Source organism: Psammomys obesus, unplaced genomic scaffold (genome assembly GCF_907164565.1).
Source record: "Psammomys obesus unplaced genomic scaffold, mPsaObe1.curated_primary_1811, whole genome shotgun sequence".
NCBI lineage: Eukaryota > Metazoa > Chordata > Mammalia > Rodentia > Muridae > Psammomys > Psammomys obesus.
Genome location: NW_026596046.1, coordinates 26,454,213 through 26,480,223, shown reverse-complemented (window position 1 = coordinate 26,480,223; position 26,011 = coordinate 26,454,213). Strand labels below are relative to the sequence as shown.

Below are 26,011 nucleotides of genomic sequence, written 5' to 3'. Positions count from 1 at the left end.
TACATATTTTACTTAACTGTTCTATTTTTATATTTACTTCATTGCCATGTAAATTCCAAGGGAAGGTATTATTATTGTCTTCTTAATTCTTTGCCTTTTATTTTTAATACCTAGTTCAGTTCATGAACCATAACAGATGTTTATTAAACAATGGTGTTAAATAAATGAATTGAGTGGGTAAATTCTCAAGCATCAGTATCTGATGCTTGATCCTAGCTGTCATTTATTAGAAAGAACCCTAAAGGGAAAAAAAAGCATGAAAAACACACCCATTTTCACTGTTTGCTTTGCTTGAACAATAGTTGAGATGTCTGAGACACAGTAACAATTACCATTCATGTATCCATGTATTATACTCCGTATGGTAAGGCTGCTGTCAGAGTTTATAGTGCAATAGAGCTGGATTAAAGCTGGCTTTGCCAGCAATTAAGAGCTGTAACATTGGGCAAGTTGTTTTGTTCCCTAAATGAATTTTCGTTAAATAAGAAAAACATAGATAAACTTTGTCTATAAAATAATAGCATTAAGATTATAGATAGCATGTTCACAGTTTGAGTATAATCCATGAGCTTGACAAATGGTAGCTATTTTTTTTTTGCTATCCATTATATTACTTATTTTTTGTTAATTTAAAATATTTGAGTTACAGGATTCCATTAGAAGTTATAAATCAACACATCAAGACAGCTTATGTTTTGCAGACCCAATACACTAAGGACGTTCACAATTAGCTGAGAGATAAGAGTATAGTGAGCTTCCAGTGCATATTGGGATTGTGGAGGCGACAATTATTCAGCTGGAACCCTGACAGGAACCACCTCTGATTTTGTCATGAGCCATAGTCTCACGACACCTATGAGCCGTAGGTGTTACACAAACTGTCCACACATTCTGATTCACAATCCTGCAAACCCTGACTATAAAAAAAAACTAAATGTGTTTATTCAAATGTGGCAGAGTAGGTGTCAACAACACAAAGAGGCAGAGTTTCAAAACCTTTTCCTTTTGAGCCGCCCTTCCTATCTGAATTCCCGAAGAAGGAAATACTTAAAATCTATTTGATGACTGGAAAAAAGATCCCTAAACATCACCAAAGTAACCACAGGGACAAGATCATATTATAGGTGACATGAAACGACGTAAGATGCCCTGCCATGGGGGCTGGAGGGATGCCTCCACAGTAAACAGTGAGTTCTATTGTTGCAGGAGGTTTGAAGATCAGTATGCATGTCAGGCTGCAATTTTAGCGCCAAGAGATCTGACACTCTTTTCTAAACTCCATGGCCATCTTTGCTCACATGCGCACGCACACACACACACACACACACACATACACACACAATATATATATATATTTTTTAAATCAGCCTTTAAAAAAAGTATTGCCACAAGGATGAAGGATAAATCGTATTTAGTGTTTAAAGGAGAAATTAGGGGCACTAATATGGATTAGATTCAACTTCTTGGAATGTAGATTCCCTCTATAACTTCTAAGAGTAAGGATAGGAGTTGACAAGCATGGTCCTCAGAGAAAGAACCCAGTTGTAGAAAACTAATTTAGAAAAAGCTCGAAGAAAAAATGGCACCAAGTATCGCAAAAGAAAAAGCTGGGAGAATTGAGCATGATGAATGTCTGAATTCTAGGGTGTTGAGGCAGACACTCAATAAGTTGTTTCAGGGCGATTATTATTTAGTGAAGGAACTATTGATTCCTTCAACTTAGTCTCACAACCTAATTGTGTGAATTCAGGAGAGCAAATGACAACTGGGCACAGACATGTTGTGTTGCTCAATACAGTGTCTGAATGTAACCTTTTATGATGTCAAAGGTTGTATGATCTTCACAAAAAATATGGGATTAAGATAATGGTGAGTCAAAAAAAAGTGAAGTGGATTTTTAAAAGTCTAGGATCCCATCAATATGTTTGTTTGGTGTGTGTATGCTGAGTACTTTTCATTTGGTTCTGTTTGTGCTTATAATGTAACATTTAATAACAACAAAGCCCTACAATCTCAGATTCTATAATCCAGATTATATTTGGTGTATTTTGTTTGATTGTGATGACAATAGCGGTGGGAGAGGGAATATTAAATCATAACACATTTCTCATTAGCCACAGATTTTGAAAAGTTAGGTTTGATTCTTAGAATTTTTTTAACAAATGTCGTAATGTTATTTGGTGGGCTCTGTCAGTCGTGACTTAGTTGACTGAATTTTTCCCATAGTCAGAGAGCTTTTCATAGCATTTACGTGTCTTGTGTGTGTGCGCATTAGTGTGCGTGAATGGCAGGCCTGCCTACTGCAGAGTACGTGTGAAGGTCAGCGAATGACCTTCGGTGTTGATCTTTGCCTTCTACCTTGTTTAAAAAGGGATCTCTGTGGTTCTTCCACTGTGTACGGCTGACTAGCTGACCTTCCAGTTTTCTCGGATTCTCCTGTCTCAGCCACCCATCTCCCTGTAAGAGAGAGGGACACTATATGTCTACCTCTTTCACAAGCAGTGAAGATCCAAACTCAGGCCCTTGCTCTAGCAGTGCTGTTGCCCACTGGACACATCTCCATTCCCTGTCATTCTTCTAACAGTTATTAGCATGCCTATTTATAAATGAAAATCCAAGCTTCAGATATTTTAAGAATGTCCTCAAACTATCGCATGAGTGAGAAAGACAGACTCAAATGTAGTTCTTCTTGGAATCTTCAAAAATCTTGTTCTAAAATCAACTGGTCAACACTGCTTTTCTAAAACGTTCTTGTGTTACACCCACGAAATTCTCAAAATCAAGGAGCAAGATTCCTGCACCTAGGGAGGAGTCTGGCTTCAGGATTTATGGTTGAAAAGAAGTCAAAACTCATGAGACTTGAGCCTCACACTGGTCTGCTCCCTGAACATGGGAATAGAACAGATGGGTGTTTCCTCTCTCTCTACCTTAGGTTCTCTATGTGTGACGTTGGTCTGGCTCGGCATTCCTGTCTCAGAGTGTGTGAGCTTGTAGGATTGTATAGAACCATTCTCATGGCAGTTATAAAAGCAGGGAAACCCTGATATATAGAATGTAAGATCATTTAGAAAAATGATCATTGGCCTCCTCAATGATCTACTTCAAAGAATAGAGTTATTTTAATAGAAAAAAAAAATGATGTGGGCATCTGATACAACAAACTACCTGTGTTTTCTCATCAAAGAGGTACTTTTCATACAACACAGGCAATTTCAGATCAAAAAGGAAGTACACATCCACATAATGATCACATTACGTCCTTTTGTGTGACTTCTATCAAATTAAATTGTTCTAATCATTTTCTTTTGTTAAAAAAAAAGTTAAAAAGATACCCAAGCCAGCATGCTATGCATTTTTATCACTTCAGCAACATGAAGCTATAAAGAAAACAAACACAAACAATACTCCTGAATGGAAGCCTGTTTTTCCCCTCCTTTTGTGTAAAGACCTCTTTCAGAAAAGAGACGCACAGCAACATAATTTCCACAGTTCTATTGTGATGGTTGCTCATCACTTCAATTAGCCACTGTTCAGCCTTGAAACACCCCCTAAGCCTAAGCCATCCACTCCCAACTATTTTCAGCTCCCCACAGGGTTCTATGTGTATTAGCTACATGCTCCTTCTACCCATCATCCCTTACTCTCAGCAGGATGGCGGGCAAAATTCTATTAGCTGTCAAGTTGCAAGTCAGAGGTGACTTCAGAGTGAAATCTCTCTTGGTCACTGTGTTTATTTCTTTTTCAGCTACAGTAATGCCCTTCATCAAAGTCCTTTACAAGTCCCATCATACTTCAAACCACTCATTGGACTATTTGTCTGTGTTTTGTCCTGCACTAGAAATCTTCTAATGGCAAGAATTATTTCAATTAATCTTATTACAGTGAATAAAACACACCTGTTATTTAAAGGATGGTTGAATGATGGTGACTCCCAAGTTACACTCTAATGTGTGGGAGGTTTTATGTGTGTGTGTGTGTGTGTGTGTGTGTGTGTGTGTGTGTGTAGTGCATACTAGTGGTTCAGCTTTAATGTTATTTGATTGCTATGTGAAAGCATTTAAAGTACAATAAAATATACCATCCCCACCAAAACCCTTATGGCTATATTCTCTTAAATACCAAATTTTGTCAAATTATCATTTGAGAATAAAAGATGACATTAATTTGTATTTTGTATAGAAAAATACATTTCACAAGAGAGATTTTTAACCCTTAAATTATAACTACCTTGAAGTTCTGGGTCAGTATAACAAATATCACACTGAATTATGTCAGACATGAGAAACTATACATCATAACTAAGGCTTTCTTTTCAAGTCAGGCAGAGAAGTAGTGCTAAATATAATGGAAGTAAAAGCAATTACATTAAAACATAAAAATGAAACTAAGTCTAAAAACATTAGGTAACAATTTATTGTACCCAATTTAGTGAAAAACCAGATGAAGACCATATTTGAAACTCAGAAACCTTGCTATCTCAGAAGAGAATGATATAAAATAAAGTTATAAATTATACAGTACAAAAGCCAATTGTTAACAGTGTGTACATACACCTAAATTCGGAGTTGATTTACTCAAAAGCAAGGACATTTGTGTATGTTGCAGATGGAAACACACATGGCCTCTGTTTCTGCTGACCATGTCAGAAAGTATCAGAACTCCCCACATGTTACCCAAGGAATTAAGTATTTATTATCCAAAGGTCATCCAGGTTCAAGCAAAAGATCATTAGAAAAAAAAAAAAAAAAGATTTTTCCTATACTTATGAGCTGAAGTGAACGAATTTCAATCTAAAACTATCCAGACAACTGTAAGAAGTTACACAAGGAAGGGGCTTTCCCAAGGAGGAAATCCGCAGCAGGCGTCCTGGCACTTCTTAAATGTGCCAACGGGTTATTAAACTAAGTGTTCCTTAATTTGAGTTTCCATGTTTCTTTGGAAGGATGCACCTTTTCTGAAGAAGAAGACGAGAGGAGACAAGGACTCACCCACTTTACAAAGCAAGGAATTGACCATAATTTGAAATAGAAGAAGGTACTAACAACCCGCATTACTGTTTGCCCATGCGCCCCAGCTCTTAAACCGGTCGGGAGGTTTATTAATCATATTCTCTCCCGAAGTGATTTCTTAAAGTACTAAAAAGTAAATTCTCTAGAACTCTGCTTTCCCAGGCAAAGAAGGCTTCTGGGCTTCAGTTATGACAGAGCTGGCCAACCATCAAAATATAAACACTACCTGTTTGAAGCTCAAATGCAAAGCAGGGTTTACAGAAGAGAACAGCAGGGAGCTCTCAATGCAACTTGTAAACACACAAAATGAAACTTTAGTATCTAGACACATTAAAACACTGCTCTAGAAAAACAAACAGGAAAACACTTCACATTGACTTTTTTTGTTGTTTCCAAAAGTCCTATTTTAGGTTTTAAACTCTTCCTGATTTTTTTTTTGCTTCCTCAAAGACAACCCCATCTTTTTTGGACCTGTTTCAATAAGAAATACAAACTCAAGAGGTGGGGGTGGGGGGGAGAAGATGTTAAGCCAGGATGTAAATTCACTTAAATTATGCAAGTGGAATCCACAGCTGCTCTCTCCTGCTCCTTGCTGAATGAATAGCGTCAGATAAACCTTTACAATACTAATGTCCTCGCTCCTGACAAGGGGTAAATCTCCCAAACTTGAGCTCAACTTTGGAGCCTATTAGCTACAGCAAGTGAATGTCAGCTCAGCGAGGTGACAGCATCGGGCAGCAGCGCCCTGGCAACCTCAAGAGGCAACCCACCCTGAGCTGAGAATCCGTGTGATTAAAAATGCCACCAAATTCCCGGTGCTCATCATCCTCGTTTCAACACACAGGATGCTCGGATACCCCACAGATCACATCCGAATGCCATTCCAGCCGCTACATTCAAAGCCTGGAGCTCCCAGAACAATGAAGCTGCAGTTTCCAGCACTTTCAAACGCAAAGACTAAATCCTAATTTACGGCGTGATCCACAGCTTATTACCTCCTCTAATTTCCTGGTGCTGGCCTACCGAAATAATCCTCATCTTTTCCTCCCCCCTCTCCACCCGCCAAGTGTGAACGTGAACCTGAATTACAAACAGTTAAACCTGAAGGTCACTTCACAGCAGCGTTCCGACAGGCTCCCCCAGGGAGGCTGCAAGGCAACAATAAAACAAAGCCTTCGCAACCACCTGTAATAATCTGCCTGCTCAGCCGGCCATCTGAAAAGTCCTGGCGCTACCCAAGGTAGACATTTTTTGCAGCTGGTTTAACATGTACATCGTGCCCAGTTGCCGTCTCGCCTCCTCTTACCTTCACGTTAGTCCGGAGTGCACAATAACATGCAAAGAACATTGCAGTAAATAAGGGGCATATGGGCCGGTGATCAGCTTCTCAACACAGCGCAAGCCCCACACACACGATCCTGGGCATGTGCTGCTAAGGAGCATCCGTTCCCTCTGTCAGTTTGAAAATGCATTGATCCCTGTTTCCTCTGACTACAAAACGACATGTCTTGAAGGCACTGAGTGAGAGCTCAGAATCTCTTCATTGGCTATATATAGCATTGTGCCCAGTAATTTCAATTAGCCGAGGATTCAGCATCCGAAAGTTAGGACCTCAGTTGCTTTTCCTTCTAGCATTTTAAATCACTGAGGGGGGGGGAAAGGAGGGGGGGAATGAGCTCACCCAGGAAGGAGGGGGGAAAGGTGAAGAATTGAAATTTAACCAATGAGTTACTTATATTTCTGGAGAGCCCGAGTGTTGTCCTATTAGATACTTTACCATGGGATTGCATCGGGTAGGCTATAGATAAAGAGGGAACCCTTTTCCCTTTGTAGCCTAACAGCTCTGCACTATATTCCAGGCTTTTCTGATGCAGTGCCCTGTTTTGGCAAGTACTACAAACCACCGCAAACATGCCTCACTCTTCATTTCTCTGTGGAACAGAGCAGGACCGAAAGGGAAAGGTTCACTCTCTCAGAGAGTCACCTAAACCCTAAGCCAGGTCCCCCAGGGGTACTCCACTGTTCCAGAGCTAAGACATACCACCTCTTACTGCCCTGCCCTGGAATAGCATCAGGTCTGTCTTCCAGGGATATTTAAAGTTGCTAGGCTCTCTAATAAAACCATGCATCCAATTCTCCAAAGCTGTGCTTTGTTGGTAAATAGCAAGCTAAGATCCGGGATGGGCTTGGAATGAAACGGGATAACTCTGCCTCAGTGCAGCATCAGGAGCGGATGTAAAACATCCGCTGGTTCTGGGAGTCAGAGGGAGAGAGACAGAGAAATAGAGAGAGAGGCTTCTATTCCTATGAAACCACAAGGGGGTAATTTTTAATTAAAAAAACATTTTCAAATCTTACTGTCTGTTGCCATCCTTGACAGTCAACAGATATTGCAAATTAATTGAATTTTTATTCAGCCAAGAGGACAAAGTCCAATGCAGGGTTCTAAACTCTTTTTTTCCCCCAGCTTTAGGAAGCCCTAATGTTCAGCTAGAATTCTAAAGCTATCTGGTAAAATGCAAGCAGACACGAACAGTTCTCACTGCAGTAAAAATAGTGGGAGGAAAAAAGATTGGTGATGTCTTCGCCACAACGGTTCTCACAGCAACAGGGAAGAACCGCATCACTCACAGGGAAAAGCTGCAGTGACTTTTAGGATTTTTTTTTAATGTGTTTTGCATAAGCCACCTCCCCTTTGGAGCCTGCAGCAATACTGAGGCTCTGGCAGAGTCACTGGGCATCTCTCCTGGGCACCTCACCCAGTGAGGTGAGGGTAGAAGGTAAATTCGGAGAGAGGAATTAAAGAGCTAGGTTTTCTATTTTCCCCTCAATGATAAGTGTTCAGAAAGTGTCGTCACTTCTGACTAAATAGCTATTTTGGGCTGTCATTGTTTGTGGCTTTTTTAGGAAGAAAAGAAAGGCAATCTTAGTTTAAGCTGGAGACTGTTTAGCAATGAAAGAGAAGGGAGCCACTTAATTTGATTCCCAGCTCTGTCTGTCATAGTAGACTAGGTAATTACAAACTGTAAGGACTTGTAACATGACTGTGACTTCCAGGGCAGTTAAAAAAAAATCAACATGGATGATCAAGTTCTATCATTCCACAACTTTTATTAATGGACTCAAAGCAGAACCCGTCATTTCAGTTCATACTGCCTCCCTGCCCAGAGGTCATGACAGGTTACCTCTCCTGCAGGTCTGCCCAGTAAGGGAACACAAACACAGCAACTGGAATGCGTGGTAAACAGCGTGAGGACTGAAAACTGCTTTTCTCCACTAGGGTTCAGAAGATTATTAGGAATTTTTTTCCAATTGATGAATTTACTGTGAGTAATTTTTTTTTTCATTAGAATCTGGACTAAAAGACACTTTATGGGTTTGTATTGCTTTTTTGATGGTACCGCCCAGTACAGGAAGAGCAAAGGGAAGAGACCACAAACATTATAATCTCAGAGAAGCACACTGGCAAGGAGTAGAGGAGAGTGAAGTCTGAAGAACTTAGGTGGGGTTTCAGCTACGACTTTGACATGTTTACATTCCAAAGGAAGACTTACATATGTCTGGGAGACCTATTTAAGACTCTCAAGTGGGCTTACCTATCTCACAAAATCCCAATGCCGACAGGGGCTGTACCTACAGATCTGCTGTTTAGTTTTAAGTATTTAAGGATACTGACTATTGTCATCTTTTCCTTGCAGGACACCAGGCATTAAGTTGAATCACAGGGTCTATTAGAAATGTCCTTTACTAATGGTCTGGGAAGATGCTTCAGCAGGGAAATGCACTTGCAGCAAAGCTGGACAACCGGAGTTCAATTCCCATGACTAACGGGTAGAAAATAAACTCCTGTAAGTTGTCCTTTAGCCCCCCCCACACACAGATCATGTCATGCCTCCCTGCCAACCTACCCTACCACACAGTAAGTAAGCATAATTTTTAAATGTGGTCTCCATTCTTAGTCAAAGACTACGCTGTGGTAGTATATCCAAGGAGAACAACACTGACAATTGTAAAAGAAAATTATATTTTAATTTATTTTTTATTAATTACATTTTATTCACTCTGTAAACCCAACTGTAGCCCACTTCCTCTTCCCCCTCTTCTACTCCTATGCCCCTCCTCCAGCCCACTGATAGCGGAGGTTCTCTTCCCTTCCATCTGACCCTAGCCTATCAGGTCTCATCAGGACTGGCTGCAATGCCCTCCTCTGTGGCCTGGTAAGTCTGCACCTCCACTCAGGGGGAGGTGATCAAAGACCAGGCCACTGAAATCATGTCAGAGACAGTCCCTGTTCCCATTACTAGGGAACAGCCAAACTTTGGGCAGAGTGCAAGGAGAGAGAGAAAGGAGAGAGAGAAAATAATGGGCACAGGGGTCTTTTCTAAGACTGATTCCCCAAAGGGCCATGCATGGAGATAACCTAGGAAAAAAAAATTCTTAACTGGTTACATAGTTTTGGAGGGAGCAGAGTAAATCTATGTGCCAATACCACAGGTAAGATATCACAGAAAAAATATCCACATCAAACCGTTTACCATTTGCAAAATAGGACATTATATAGCTCATTATGTGGCTAAGAATATTAAAGATGAATCACGTCAACAAAAACTCATTGAATCAATGAGTTAGGTATAAAACCCAAACCACAAACACATTAAAAGAAAACATAGTTTGGTTTTGTAATATTGGAGATTGAAGTTACAACAGAGAAGATAATTTTGACTATGAAAAAAAAATGAACCATCTTCTTTGGTAAAGTACATACAATAACAAGTTAAAAATAGCAAACTATCTGCAACAAATTTGATTGGAAATTCTTTAAAGAAATTTTCATAAAATCACCAAGAAAAAATAAAATGAATTTTAAAAGGCAAATAAAAAAGTAATAATTCACAAATGACTATAAACCTATGAAAATGCTCTCACTCAGTGGGAAAAGCATAAAAATTTAAAATGTTGATTCCTTTCAATGTGATGATTTAACTTTTAAGAATATGATCTAAACACACTGAATGAAACTCAAAACTCAAAGAACTAATAAAAATGTAAAAAATAAAAAAAAGGATTCAGTCTAGGGGTGTGTGTGTGTGTGTGTGTGTGTGTGTGTGTGTGTGTGGTGCAGTGATGTTTGAGTGTACATGCTCACATGGAGGTCATAAGTGGAAAGACACTCAAACGTGTGTGTGTGTAGGGGTCAGATGTCAGTGCTGGGTTCCTTTCTCAAACTTTCTGCATCTATTTTTTTTTGAGGTAGGTTCTCTCAGAGAGTCTGGCACGCCACAATTTGGGTGGGCTGGCTGGCTCCTGATCACAGGGGATCTACCTGACTGCTTCCTCAGTCCTGGGATTACAGGACACACTATCATACCTAGACTGTTTCCCTACGGTCACTTGGGGATCTGAACATAAATCCTCATGCTTTTGCTGCAAGCACTTTACCAAATGAGCAATCTCTCTAGCCCCTTGATGGAAACTATAGCAAGTCTTTAAAAGAAAACTTACTTATGTGTTAGAGAGATAGGTCAGCTTTTAAGAGTTCTTGCTGCTCTTGCAAGGGACCTGAGTTTGGCTGTCAGAACCAACATTGCAGATAAGAGAGTTGACAACCAACTGTAAACCCAACCCAAAAAGATCTAATGACCTCTTCTGTCATCTGTGGACACATGTATACATATGCCTTCACACACACACACAGTAAAAACTAAAATGAATTCTAAAAAATAAGAGATTTGTAAATGAAATAAAATGTAAGGCAGTATGAGAGTATAATTTGTTAAAAATATAATGGTAGTGATGTCTATTAATATTTAAAAATAATTCATATTGATGGGTACCATTTCCTTATCTGTAAAACTGGGATGATGGACTACTAAGTTTGTCTTTAACATGTATTTAGAATAACTTGTAAGCTGTATTTTTTGTTTTACTTTACGATAAGACTGATTGGGTAATTATGACTGCTAAATAGTCACTTGGTTATACTTCAAAATAATTAGACTGAAATCTCTTAGGTGGGACCTATGTTTCAGTATTTTATAAAGGTTCCTACTTGGCTCCAATGCACAACTAATGTTAAAATTAGTCCATAGATCGGGGTTCATCAGAAAAGCCATTCAGTAAAGCAATGAGTAGTAAATATCTCAGGCTTATATGCCACATGATCTGTCATAGTTACACAATACTGATGTCCTCTCAGCAAAACAACCTGTGTAAATGCCTATGTGAGGGCCAGTATATACTCCACTTCTATGAAATTTCATTAACACTCATTAAAATTTGAATTCTATGCTATGTTATGTAATTGCCTTATTCCTGTTACAAACGAAATAAACAATTCTGAGTGGAAGCTCACCCTACAAAAACAGAAGCCAGTTGACCAAGGGACCATAGAGAACCAACACTATCGTGTACTTCCTGGAAGCAGGGCTTGAGCTTCCTGTCACAGAAAGAAAACAAAACAAACCTGGGTTTAGATCCGTTTTCTGTCATTTCCCAACTGTGTGGCCTGGGGCTGGTTACATAACTCCTCTCTGCCACAGACTATTCCTCTGACAGACGAAGATTACAAACCTACTTCACGATAAATGTTGCAGGAGCTTCTTGCTTTCCTACCTGGAGCATAGTCAGGTTAATCACTGGTGGTTTGTAGTAGAAGGAGGGCCAGACTGACAGAGAGGAGGAGGTAAGTAAGACAATGCCCTCCCGCTTAACAAGATTCTGTATCCCCAGGACACTGTGAGCTGTGTGACAATCTGGCATTTCTCTAGGACCTCTAAGCCGGTTTTGAAGGGATCTCAAGATGTTTATTCCTCTTATACACCGTCCACTGGTTCACTGCCGATGGACTTTCTCAACGCTTCATTGGAAATTTTTTGAGATGATAATAATAACTAATCTACAGGCTACAAAGCACATCAAAGCCTATTATAAGTTTTTGGTGAGGAATCTCTAAAAGTAAAAGATGCTGTATTACAAGTACTTTAAAGTATGAAGGGAAAGTGGCATCTCTTTGATGTGTTCTTATCTTAAAAATACATATGTGTTAAATGTAAGCTGGAAATATATCTATATTTATGTTAGTATTTTATATTACTTAAAGGCTTTGGCATTTAATACACCGCGAAGACTAAACAGCACACTACTGGGCTTGCTGGGATATTCTTGCCTCATTCAAATTTTGAATCTTGATTCTCATGCTATCACTGAGAATATTTATGACTCTCTTATATCTAGTGAAGAAAACTGGCACAGTGCTTAGATAAAGGTTTTAGATGTAAACAAAAGTGATGGTTTTATCCCAATACCCAATTTTCCAATTCTCAACCACAGAGAACATTTCTCAAAAACCTTGGTGCATAAAATGTCATTCCTAGATATTTCAGACATGTTGGTATTTGTAAACATGAGCATTTTAATGTCTAATTTATAAGTACAACAAAACAGTGGTAATAAAAACCCATTTTGACAAAGAAATTCAAATTAAAATGTAAAGGAGTCGTCGCCGCAGTTGAAATGTAGCTAGTTTTGAGTGAGATGGCAAAGGAAGACTCAAGCACTGTTCTTCATCTGCACATGTAGGCAAACATGCACATGTGGAGCGAATTGGCTCCTCAGTATCACAAGTGCCCTTATGACCAGGATGACATGATATTTTGAATTACAGTAAACTTTTGGTCAGTACTAAGCAGAAAAATGAACATATGACAGTAAAATGTCACATGACACAAAAACATGTAGTTTTGAAAATTTGGTGCACATCAGGTCTGTGGAGGGCTAGCTATGTGCACAGTATGTTAGACAGAATTGAATCCCTGGCTCTGTCATCGTTTTCAAATTTCTAATCTAAACAAATGTCCAGATATCAGAACGGAGAGGGTGGAGGATCACTCTATAGCAAGTCTTCTCTCACACAGCCTTTCCCTGTCTTCCAGCTCCTAACTAGCTTCCAACAGTGTATTCCGCACACTGCTACTATATCCGAGATGCTCCCACACAAAGTTTTTAATTTTAATTTTTTCTTCAGAGTTTATTCATTATACATCCTAACTGAAGCCCTCTCCCTCAACTCTCTCAGTCCCACCCTCCCTCTCTCCTTCTTTCTTCCCCATCCCCTTCCCCTAGTCCACTGAAAGGGGGAGCTCTCCACTCAGTTGCCATCTGCCCATAGCTTGTTAGGTCTCATCAGGAGTCTCTTCGTCCATGGCCTGACAAGGCTGCATCATCTGAGGTGAGTGATCAAAGAGCAGTCAACTGAGTTCATGATAGAGACAGCCCCTGTTTCCCTCACTCAGAGATCCACATAGAGTTTGGTACAAGAGACGATTTCCTTAACAGAACACCAACAGCTCAGGCTCTAAGATCTACGATTAATAAATGGGACTTGTGAAACTGAAAAGCTTCTGTAAAGCAAAGGACACTATCAACAGAACAAAATGACAGCCTACAGACTGGGAAAATATCTTCACCAAACCTTCATCTGATAGATGGCTAATATCCAGAATATATAAAGAACTCAAGAACTTAGACACCAACAAACCAAATAATTCAATTCAATGGCAGCAGGGAAACAAAGTGAATAAATTATAATAAACATATATATATATTATTTAAAAATAAAAAATGGAGTACAGAGCTAAGCAGAGAATTCTCAACAGAGGGATATTAAAAAGCAGAGAAACATTTAAAGAAATGCTCAACATCCTTAGTCATCAGGGAAATGCAAATCAAAACAACTCTGAGATTCCATCTTACACCTATCAGAATGGCTAAGATCAAAAACTCAAGTGACAACACATTCTGGAGAAGATGTGAAGAAAGGGGAGCCCTCCTCCACTGCTGGTGGGAGTGCAAACTCCCACACAGATTTATCAAATGCCACTACAGAATCTCAATGTGGCTAGTGCTGACCCTGCTAGAAACCCTTGAACATACACCTGGGAGCAAATGTAAGCACATGATACAAAAGTCTCTTCAAATTCCATGCTACAGTTACTCAGGACCCCATACGCCAACCAGGAATAGCTATGTATTTCTTTGGAGCCTGTTTTGTGAATAAGAAGTGTCTAAGGACCCTGACCTTTATGTTGAGTTATGGCGCTGAATGATAGTGGAGTGGACATATTTTACCGAAAAGAGAACAGATGAGGCTTCAGGAAGTTCTGTCTCAAAAACTTTACACCTCTTAAAGACCTGATCAAGCTAACCCCTCTAAGATCTTGACTGATAACAGCTCTCCAGATTGCTTTCTCGTCAGCCTGTAACATGATTGTCTGTTCTTCCTTATTCAGTATTTAACAATGAACTGCCTGTGCTGGTCACCTATTCCTTGCTATGCCTGGTATTTATGTCCTTAACCCCACAATAAAATTTTTAACAACAGAGAACAAGTGTCAACCAAAAATCCTTTCCCTTGGGGAAAATGTTATCTTTTAAATTATTTCACAAACCAATGGATTGTCAAGTAGCTTACAAATAAAGTGAAAATCTAACTTTTTTTTAGCTAGGCTCAAATTTTCAGTGCCTGAAAATTTTATGGAGTCTTTGAGCAATGCCCTTCATACTCTTCCGAAGGTGATTCCAACTTCTAGTCACAGCCTCATGCTTCAGAGCCTCCTCTACCCTCATTCCTCTTAGCAAATGACCACCATTCGCTCCATGGAGAAAATAAACGAAGTCCTCGACCTCTACCTCTAAATTGAAACTAAGGATGAGACACTTTCTCTCAACCTCTTTGCCCTTCTGTTCAAGGCATCACTCACTCTTCCTGGGGTCATTACCTTCATATACTCTCTGAGGGGCTAACTCTTCCACCCTGAGGCAGACCGGCACATCCATATATTTCCCTCTGTTTGATGCTTATCTGTGTACTTGTTGAGGACTCTCCAATCTTAAGAAGACAAACAAATATGTAAAACCAGCAATACCAAACCAAAATAACAAAAGTTATCTTACTACCAGTATCACCATTAACCTTCATCACCAAAAAAGTTACAAAATGAGCTACATCACCACTTTTCCTCCTCCTGGCCTTTGGCATTCCTTTACACACAACCTAGTTTGTTTGTTTTTTTTTTTTTTAATATTAGTTACAGTTTATTAACTTTGTATCCCAGCTGTATCCCACTCCCTCTTTCCCTCCCAGTCTCACTCTCTCTCCCTTATCTCCTCCCTGCCCCTTTCCAAGTCCACTGATAAGGCAGGACCTCCTCCCCTTCCATCTGACCCTGGTTTATCAGGTATCTTCAGGACTGGCTACATTGTTCTAGTTTTAAAAGCCTTTTCTGAGAAGAAAACATCAAGAAAAGAAAAGAGGGGAAATTCGGATGGATAACATGAGGGTCGGAGTGGGAGGAGAGGAGGAAGGGGGCTTAGGCCAGGGTATAAAGTGATTAAATAAATGATAGATAGATAGATAGATAGATAGATAGATAGATAGATAGATAGATAGACAGATAGATAGATAGATACATAAAAGAAAGAAAAAGAACAGTCTTCTTAAGATAACAACCAAACGAGACACGATAACCTATAATAACATGAAGCAAAAACTATCAATAAAAAAACCAACCCCTCAGCATCTCCTTAACTTTAACTCCCCACTCCCACCCCAGACAGGTTTCTCTGTGTAGCTTTGAGCTTTCCTGTACTCATACTCCCTTTGTAGACCAGACAGGCCTCAAACTCACAGAGATACACTGGTCGCTACCTCCCCGTGTGCTGGGATTACAGGCATGCACCATAGTGCCTGGCTCTGACTGACTCCACACACACACTCTACTATGGTGGCATTGGCAGCTGACATGTCCATACAATAACCATTCCTCTACCATCATTGTAAATGACTTCTCAACATGTGCAGACAGCTGCTCTCCTTTCTATTTAGTCTCACTGCAGCCTTGGCTTATGAGCTCATGTTATATCACTCTGACTCTTCACTTTGGGCTCTTTGTTTTAATATCTTTATGCTTGAGTTCCCCAAAACTTAGTTTTAGGGCTCTTTATTAAATGTTTCACTTAATTTTAAAACCAAGATGCTTTATACACATTTCATGTACATTTTGCTTAAGAATGTAAATAATTAGACTTTAAAACTAGACTATGATCATAATTAATATTTATCATTGTTCTCATTCTCCATAACTGCTAAAATGCACATAAAAAATCAAAAGGCAGTGAGATCTGCAAACACTACCTTCCTCCCAAACCTCTCAACATTTTTTTCTAAGTATAGCCTGGAGTGGTTAATTATGAACAGACAGAAAATGAAAGCAACAATGTTATTAGTGGCAATTCTTCAAATTACTTAAGAACATTTGCCTTATGAGCAATCAATCTAAGATACAGATAAATTATAAATATAGATATAAGTATAACTCTTGGTGAGGTTTTTCATTTCTCGAAGTATTTTCAACGTAAAATAGAATATTTTCAAAATTACAGTTTGATGCAATACTTGTACACAAACAGGTTAAATTTCCTATGAGTGTTAAAAATATTAAGTAGAGACACATGTAAGACATTTAACAATATAATTATCTATAAATGATAAAAATTTTAAAACTTTTTACAAATACAGAGGGACATTGGAAATTATTTTAGACAACTGGTACAGGGCCTGTGAAATTTCACTCAGAAGTCATATTAAGTAAGCTACTCAATCTGACAACATAGTTATTCAAGTGGACAATGGCCAGACCACATGCAACCTAACAATACAATCCATGTAGCATATGACACAAGAGGCCAAGAGTCAATGCAATGGCATGGCATCCATTCTCTCCTGTCTTAGCCTTTGCTCCCAATCAGGACAAGGGCAACTGTTTCCCCAAACTAATCATAGGAGGTCTGCTTCTAAGCAGTCTGTCTGTAGTTTTCCAAGGCCAGTAATTTTCACATTGGAAAAGGCCTAGACTCCTCTCCATTAATTTCAGATGGTACAAACATAAAGATTACCAACATGGCTGCATACACATGAGCTGAAAAAGCTCAATAGCAACCAAAATACCAAAGTGGATAGGGAAAGGCCCACATGGCCTCAACTCTACACAAAGAACTATAGGCAGCTAAGAAATATTGAGAGTGGGAGAAGTAGGCTTCAGGGGAAATTACATCAATTGAAAGTCCATTGCCAAATCAGCCACCCGAAGCATACTTACAACATACTTACAAGTAATATTATACTGACTGATTAGGTTTTATCAGGAATATATATATGTGTGTGTGTGTGTGTGTGTGTGTGTGTGTGTGTGTGTGTGTGTGTCAGGTCTTATTAGGAATATATATGTGTGTGTATACACACATACACACATATATGTATGTAATAACAATTAATGAAAAAGGAAGCTATGAATTTGAAAGAGATCAAGAAATGGTATATGGTAATTTCTTGAAGGGGGGACCAGGAAGCAAGAAATGTTGTAATTATGCTATAACCTCAAAATAAAATACCCCTACCTACTTGTGAGTTCCTGAAAACCCAAATTGATGCTGGCTAACTTCCTATCTATATAGAAACCCTGAGTGAGCAACCTCTAATTATTAGATTTTTTTATTTAATTGTAATAAATATTTGCAACAACTGGGCAGTGGTATTAGAGGATGGTTAATCTTAGTTTATCATGATTAATACTGATTTGCCCTTTGTCCTAGCATAATTAACAGCATGGCCTTTTCCTGTGAAAAGTATCTTTATTTGAAATAAATTGCACAGACACTGTGATGTTAAGTAAATTTGTTCATTAGACAAAGGGATTAACAAACGAAGTGATGTTAAGTAACTTGGCTTGAAGCAGCAATAAGTGACGATGAAAAGTGGATTGTGGAATTTAGATACTGACTTCATTTCTCTCTATTCTTGAAGACAACTGTCAGGTGAGCTAAAGAAGGCCCCGCTCTATACATCAGGATTTCTTTTTTTTTTTTCTTTTTCTTTCTCTTTAACTTTTTATTAATTCTTTGTGAGTTTTATATCATGCACCTTAGTTCCAATCATCTCCCTGTCCCCTCATATCTGAGCTTGCAACCTTCTGCCCAAAATAAAAAGCATGTAAACAAGCAAACAAAAATAAACAAAACAAAGTATAGGAAACCTCTTATCCTTGCGGAGGAATTTTAATTCAGAACATGGTTGCTCTGGCAAGAAATCACACCCAAAGACTGTCTAAGTCTGTGTGATCCAGTTGAAATATAAACATGCCTTTAATCCAGGAAACAAAGGCAAACAGATCTGAGTTCCAGGCCAGCCTGGTATAGAGCAACTTTCACATAAAGAAAAGCTTAGGTCCAGGCATAGTGGCACATGCCTTTAAACCCAAACAATGGAGGGAAAGTTAGTTTATAGAAGGAACCACCCATGTTTGAAAGTGACGTTTAATTGAGTGGCGGAAAAAGTGACAAATCAGAGTAGATTTGACAGTATAGGATATGCCCAACTTTCAAGAGAAGAGAGAAGAAAGGAAAGCTACCTAAGGGACAATGCGGAGTGAGAAGAGGCAGTTTTATCAGGACAGTATAGAGAGAAAGGTTGCATAGAAAGAACACAAGTGACTATGGAATAAGTCAGAGAACGAGGAGGAGCCAAAAGATTAGAAAAGATTGCTGGAGTTAGTTTGAGGCCAAGCAGAGCAATTCAAAGCCCAAGAGAAATGCCTGATTGAGTAAATTGGCTGGTAGAGGAGTCTGAGCCAGAACAGCTATCCCAGAGCTCACTAAGAACAAGGGAACTCTCCAGCACTGCTCCAGGTAGGCCACCCAGTGCCACCATGGGCGGTACGCAGGGTCAGCTGTCCTGCTCTCATGCCCTCTGGCCTACTCACCTTTGGCCACACATCCGGAGCCAGCTCTATTGTGCTGCCCAGTAAAAGCACAGGGCCCAAGCTCCTAAGCACAGAGCTGGACCGCTCTCCTGCTCTCACACTCTTGTCTTCAAAATCAGGGTCAGCTCCACTGTGCTGCCCAGGAGGATCCACTCTCCCCAAAACCATTGAAGGGCAGGGCAGGCTCACCCGTTCCCCTGACCCCTGGGCCAGGTCAGTCACCCTTTAATAAATAATACGTGGGGTTTGAAGCATTACAGTCTTCTCCACAGAGCATGGCAGACACCCCCGCAGGTGTCTGGTACATTCTCCTCCTTTATGGAAGACGTTCCCACAGCACGCTAACTTCCACGGCATTTCTATTTTCCTTTCTCTCTCTGCTCCGTGGTAGACCACTCTGCACATTCTCAGACTTCTAAGTTTCCTCTAGCTTCTCTTCGTTGAAAGCAATTCACTGTTGCCTACTTTTGTGCAATCCACCATTGCGTGTAAAAAGAAAAACCATGACATAGGAACTTAGGAAGATAGACTAGAAAGCCGAAGACGGCAAAGGGCAGGGCTTGACTGAGTCAGTCCAGAATAAGAATTCTTCAATTTGCTGATCACAAGTATCCCATTTTCAAGTGAAATTATACATTTTATCACTTAAAATTTTAGCTTACATAAATACATTGCTTTGCCTTAAGGCTGGCATATTTGGAGTAGAGTAACTTGGACTAAGGAGAAAATCAGAAACAAAATAGAAACAAAATCAGAAACAAATAGGCTTAAACTGGAAGGTTCTATCAAGATGGTAGAGGCAATTTCTCTTCAACTCACCAATATAAACCTAGCTAGACACTTGCCAGGTACAATATACCTATCATGACCTTGAAGAGTTATGTAATTTTTTTCTGAGCTTTAATGGCTCTGTTTGTGAAACATAAAACATAAAATCATATTGTAGGATTTTATAAAAATAAAATAAAAATAAAATCCTATAATGTGATTTTATTTGTTAATAAATTTGCAATTTAAATAGAATAGAATGTAAAAAAAAATCCTAACAGATGCTTCCTATGTAGTACATGTTAGATAAAAGTTAGTACTATTGTTTTTATTTCTGTTGTTTCCTCTAAGGTCATATTTAAGGGGACATATTGAGGAAATCTTCTGCTAAGTGCTTCCGGCTAATGTATTCTGATTATTTACACTTAGATAGATCTCAAATTAGACTACAACCTGCTTAGCTGTCACTCACATTTATGTGTTTTTAAGGTTAGCAGCATCCGCACTGAGCTAAGAATATGCTTGATCTCTGGGAGATTTCATACTCATTTTTTTTTCCACTGTTCTAACAACTTTTCATTCCAAGAAGATTAATAAAGAAAAATCTTTGGCTGCCTGTGGGTGTAGCCTAATTCTAAGCTCTAGTCAGAGCAAATATGGTTATTTTCAGTCTCATTACTAGAAAAGTAAAAGAAGATCATTAGAACAGATGTAACACAGACATCTTGTTCTTTCTTATCCAGTGACAAAAATCTTGAATGACAAATAGACTTCCTGAAAGGTGAGGTGACTATATAATTTTCATGAACATATGCATATATACTATAAATACCTGCATATCTGAATGCACCATTAATGGATTTTTGTTGAGCTTCTATTATGCACCACTTCTGCTAGGCACTGTTTTAAGGACTAAGCATACAAGGTGAACGAAGCAGGTACCTTTCTTCCTTTGCCAATCAATCTGTTTCTCTCGTGCTCACTCACCAAGACTGGTAATGGGCACACTGCTCTCCCAAGCTCATATGTATTAATATACACAAATACGTATTGTACAAAGTGAGCCTTTAAAGCTAGATGTAGACAAATGAATTCCCAAGGATATTCAAAAGTGAAAAATAATAACATTCCATACTATTGAAAGAAAAGCTGGGACATATTAACAATGGGGCACTATCTCTTTCTGTAAATTATTAATTTACTTTTATCTAGCTTGTTTTTGTCTCACTGTAGCACATATTTAAAGAAGGCTCTAGAAGACATGATCTCTCTATTTCCATTTGAGCAGGGAAGGAATGAAGGGTACTTTGGTGATGAATGTGGCTTCCTGGTTAGTTTATCTTTGCCTGGAGCACATCTATATTAAACCTTGCATACTCTAACAGGAAATGGCTGACATCTAAAGATATATGCTTCTATTTACAATGCATGTCTCCGTTTCATTTACAAGGACCCATTATGTGCTAGAAACCATGCTGAGAGTTTTCTAAGTATTATCTCTAATCCCTACAACAACTCTATGTGGTAAGAATTATCTTCATTTTAAAGAAAAATGCACAATTGTATGACCTTAAACTCATAATACATTATGTCAAGCTTTGAACCTCATGCAGAGGGCATGGTTAAATTCAGAATGAGAGTACTTACTTTATAGAGCTATTGAGATAAATAAATGTAGTAAAACACACTCTTTGTGTATTCATCATCAAGATAGGAATTAATTGTTAGGACCAGAAGATAAACAGAACTGAATTTCTAATGCTTATTAACCTTCCCTGTTATAAATTCTATACCTAGGTCCCCATATATGCAGCTGAGAAATCCAGCCTCATGCAATGAACAACTGCTGTGCTCTTGGACTTCCCATTGGGAGACGCTCATTGTTAGAATAGCAGGACAATAACCTGTAAGCCACACATACAAATTCATTCTCTCAGGTCTGTTTCACAAGAGAACTCTGACTAATACAATATGGATTCAACTTTTAGAGCCATGAACATACTACACATTTAAAATAGTGTATGATTATTTCAGTTTCCATACTTAGAACTGTATAAAGGACAGGCAAAATATATACAGCACATTCTAAAGGAGGCTGATCCTTCTGAATTATATACATAAATATTGATGAATGTATTCCAGAATTAACTTGTATTCTTTCTCCATTAAAGAGTTTATGACTTAAGAGTTACTGCTCCATCTCCTGAATATGCTTGACTGAGCTTCACTTACTGATAAACCAGCTACTGAAAAGCAGACTCGGGAAACAGCCTAATTATAAATTGTCTCTTGAGCATTCATCACCCACAGGTGGTAACCTTAAAAAGCTTATAATGTGTCCTTTTGGAATAAACAATTTAACAATTAGATGTCTTTCTTTTCACTCAGGGTAGCAGTCCAATTATGCTTACTTCTCTCCCAAAGTACCTTTTATCAGCCATTAAGTTCCAGAAAATTCTAAGAGGTAAAATAAGTCACAATCTGTAATGACAACAATAGCATGCCCTTTGTCTTGGTCTGGAAGATTAAAACCAGAAGTTTATTTAATTCCAAATTTTAACAGGAATGAAATGCTTCCATGTAACACAAAAAAAGATTGGACACACAGTGAAGGATTTCTGCCCAGGCCTCTACTTTCAGTTTGTCAAGATGTAAAAATGGGTAATGGGAGTGAGTATAAGGAATGGATGAGAAGGTTTAAAATCTTATTCCTCACATGATCTTATGTTTGTAAGTGAGCAGCATCTGACCAAGTGATTGAATTTGGATACACCAGGGTTCTATAATTTGGTCCTCTAACCTGAAAACAATCTACACTAAAACACATTTTCCCGTTTGCCATTATAACTGTTCTAAATTTAAATTCAAGAGCCTCCAAGGCCTTCCATGAGCTAGATCTTCTCGGCCTTTCCAACTTCATTTCCTACTTTGCTCTTGGTTCTCTGAGGTTAATCTCCCCACTTACACATTCTACCTTGCAAATTTGGTCTCATGAAACCTTTTTAACCTTTTCATCTCCCTCACTGCTAAGCTGGCTTACACCATCACTTTTTAACTGAACCATCATAATATCTTCCTGACCTTCCTGGCCATTGTCTCATACCCTTTTCTACAAATCTTTCATCTGCATTTATGCCTTTAAGGGAACACATATGTTCCTGACAATTTCTGAGGTACAGTTTGAATATTTCTATAGCTCCTTATTACCTGTTAAGAACTGAATGCTTCCTAGGACTTTGGTAGCCAACTTCACCATTATTCTTGAACTATATATTCTTCTAAGTAACCAAAGACACAGACCTGCCTCAATTCTTTGGATGTGTAACTTCCGTACTTCCAATTTGTCTCTGTAGTTGTCTCTGTCTAGCTTTCTCTTCTTTCTTTTCTTATCAACCACTTCCTTTTTATCCTTCCCCCGCTATCATGCTGAGAGAAAGTGAGAGATATTAAGGATTAGCCAGAATGAACACATAGCCCCTTTAAATTCATCTGATTTGAATTTCAGCTCACTCACATGTTAGCTTTGTGATTATGTACAAAACATTTAATTCTTTTGATGTTTCTTCACTTTCTGAGTGTAGTGGACCCCTGGCTATTGGAGCAATAGTTAATATTGAGATAATATAGATAAAAGCACCCAGTATAAGGTAGTCATTGCTCTTTAAGTCAGGCTCCATTCTCCTTTATTTCATACACTGAAGGACATATCTATAATCATGCTTTTCCTTTTCCTAAAGTCCTTTAGTGGCTCTTATTCCCATAGTACTAGGCTCTCTTGTTTCCTAACATACCTTTATTTCTAACCACTGCCTTTCAAGGCTTTGTTCTAATAAAATGCAGTACTACTGCAACTTCCACAGCTCTACCAAATTATCTCCCACCTCTGGGATTATTCTGTTTCCTATCCTGTGAACAATGTCTTCCAACCTGCCTCTCTACAAATATATTCTACATTAAGTATTATCACACTTCTTTTCCACACAATTCTATCATTCTTTCTCACACTATGAGAGTCATGCTCTATGTTACTGAAAGTCACTATGAATTTCTGTGGTGTCATTTGTAGCCAGCTACTCAGCCCAGTCGTATGGCCTCCATTAGAGCGGTTCAGAGCCTCCTGAACCCTTTTCAGTGACCTTCCCTTTCTCTTCTATTTATGTGATCCCTGTGATGAAATACAGGAAGGTTAAGGAGCAGTGATTGAGGCAGGCACTTTAGAAGACAAAACTACCCCTCATGTAGACTGTGAAGAATGGACAGGACTAAGGAGTTGTGGGTACTTCCCTGCCAAGGCAAATCATGAACACAATGTTGATTTCTTCTGTTTCAGTGAATTGATATTTATTTAGCACTTTCTCTGAGTCAGTTCTGTTCTAGCAGCATATTATACACTAAAGATAATGGAGAGATAGGCCTTTTGAGTTGAAGTTGCAGAAAGAAACCAAGACTGATCGTGTTTTAGTGGGGGATGATTATAAGGTAAAAAAAAAGTCCCACTGAATACTGCTGTAGTTCTACCTCAATCACTGGGGTGACACAAACTTCTCAAGACTTCCTCGCTTTACTTACTTTCTAGCTTATCTGTCTACCTATTGAGATTTTAGTTCTATGTATATTCAAGCATTTTCACTACCATGAACACAACACTTAGAATACTGTCAACCACAGGAAACACTTGATGAATAATGCTAGACACTATGCTAAGTCTATTTGCTATAATCATATTATTCTATATAATTCATTTATTTACATCTCTTCTCTTCCCTCAACAAAAATTATAAGCTTTTTCTCTTGCAGGCCAGTTAGTGAAGTTTATTTATTTTTTTACTTATCTTTCTTTCTATCTATCTATCTATCTATCTATCTATCTATCTATCTATCTATCTATCTATCTATCTATATTGTATAAGCCCTCAAGTATCTAATGTAACTATTTAACTCTGTTATTGGTGCATGACAACATTCGTAGGTAGTCTGTAAGTATGTGGACAGGACAGGATTATGGGAAATCTTTGGTTAGGGATGGCGAAATGGTTCTGTGAGTTAAGGGACTTGCCACCATGCCTGATATCTGAGTTAGATCCCCAAGGCCCACTTGGTGAAGAGAACACCTCCCAAATGTTGTTCTCTGACTTCCACCCATGTGGAATGACATGATCATGTGTGCATGTATGATTGCACATGCATGCACACACAAACCCATGCAATGTAAAAAATATTTAAAATCAAACATCCTAGACACTCAATTTCTTGAGCAAATGTTATCACTCATTCTGCTTTGCAATATCTGGCACCTAACAACAGCTCAATGATACAGCTTTGAGCATTTGTTCTGGTCACAGTTCTAAATATTAACCAAGTACTTTAATATTTATTCCTCTTGGCAACCCTTATGTAACTGGTCTTATTTTTTTTATTTACATATGAGAAACTTTTAGACCATGCACATTAAGTGGCTGACCTAAGATTCCATGGTGAGTAAGTGATAGAGACGGAAACCTGAAAGTTGGAGGCCAGGATTGGTGCACTAAATCCCCCTATGCAGCTTGTTAATAAATGGGAACTGCCTATCTTGATAGCTCTAAGCAGAGGAGCTCAGCATTTATGCAATACAACAGTACTCCTCAAAGTGTTTTAGTGAATATACACCCCAAAACCTAATATTATTTACTGATCTAATTTCATTAGCAAGATTCAACAGCTTCAGCACATGTACAAAATGGTTGTTTTCTCACAATTATTAAAAAAAAACAATTAAACAAATATCAAGAACCTAAAAGTCTTACTATCTCCCCCTTCTTCCCTAAGATTCCCTGAACTCTGCCCAAAGTTTGTTTATGAGTCTCAGTATCTGCTTTGGACCTGGAATGGACAGGAGCTCCACAAGGAAAGCAACAGAACCAAAACATCTGGGCACAGGAGTCTTTTCTGAGACTGATAACCCAACCAAGGACCATTCATGGATATAACCTAGAACCCCTGCTCCAATGTAGCCCATGACAGCTCAGCATCCAAGTGGGTTTCTCTAGTAAGGGGAACAGGGACTGTCTCTGACATGAACTCAGTAGCTAGCTCTTTGATCATCTCCCCTGGATGGGGGAGCAGCCTTGCCAGGCCATAGAGGAGGACGGTGCAGCCAGTTTTGATGAGACCTGATAGGCTAGGGTCAGATGGAAGGGGAGGAGGACCTCGCCCATCCGTGGACTTGGAGAGGGGCATAGGAGGAAATGAGGGAGGGAGGGTGAGATTAAGAGGGGATGAGGGAGGGGGCTACAGCTGGGATTCAAAGTGAATAAACTGTAATTAATATAAAAAATAAAAATTTAAATAAAAAAACCCTAAAAGTCATTTGCTTTTTCAAATTAGTGGCTGGTGGCATGCTGACTGGTGTGGCCTATGGAGCTCTTGTACAGGCAGCCA

General features: G+C 38.8%; 1 protein-coding gene across 6 annotated transcripts in view; it reads right to left on the bottom strand.

Moving 5' to 3' along the window:
- Positions 1–26,011, bottom strand: part of Dlg2 (discs large MAGUK scaffold protein 2) — a 1,446,492-nt gene that overhangs the window by 1,268,045 nt on the left and 152,436 nt on the right. For 5 of the 6 annotated variants that reach the window (XM_055623352.1, XM_055623367.1, XM_055623354.1 and 2 more), the window contains exon 1: positions 6,316–6,432. The exons of the other annotated variant lie outside the window; for it this stretch is intronic. In XM_055623352.1, coding sequence (XP_055479327.1) covers positions 6,316–6,357 — 42 coding nt within the window. In that variant the 5' untranslated portion in view covers positions 6,358–6,432. Of the gene's footprint in view, positions 1–6,315; positions 6,433–26,011 lie in introns of those variants that run through there. 6 annotated transcript variants of the gene reach the window in all.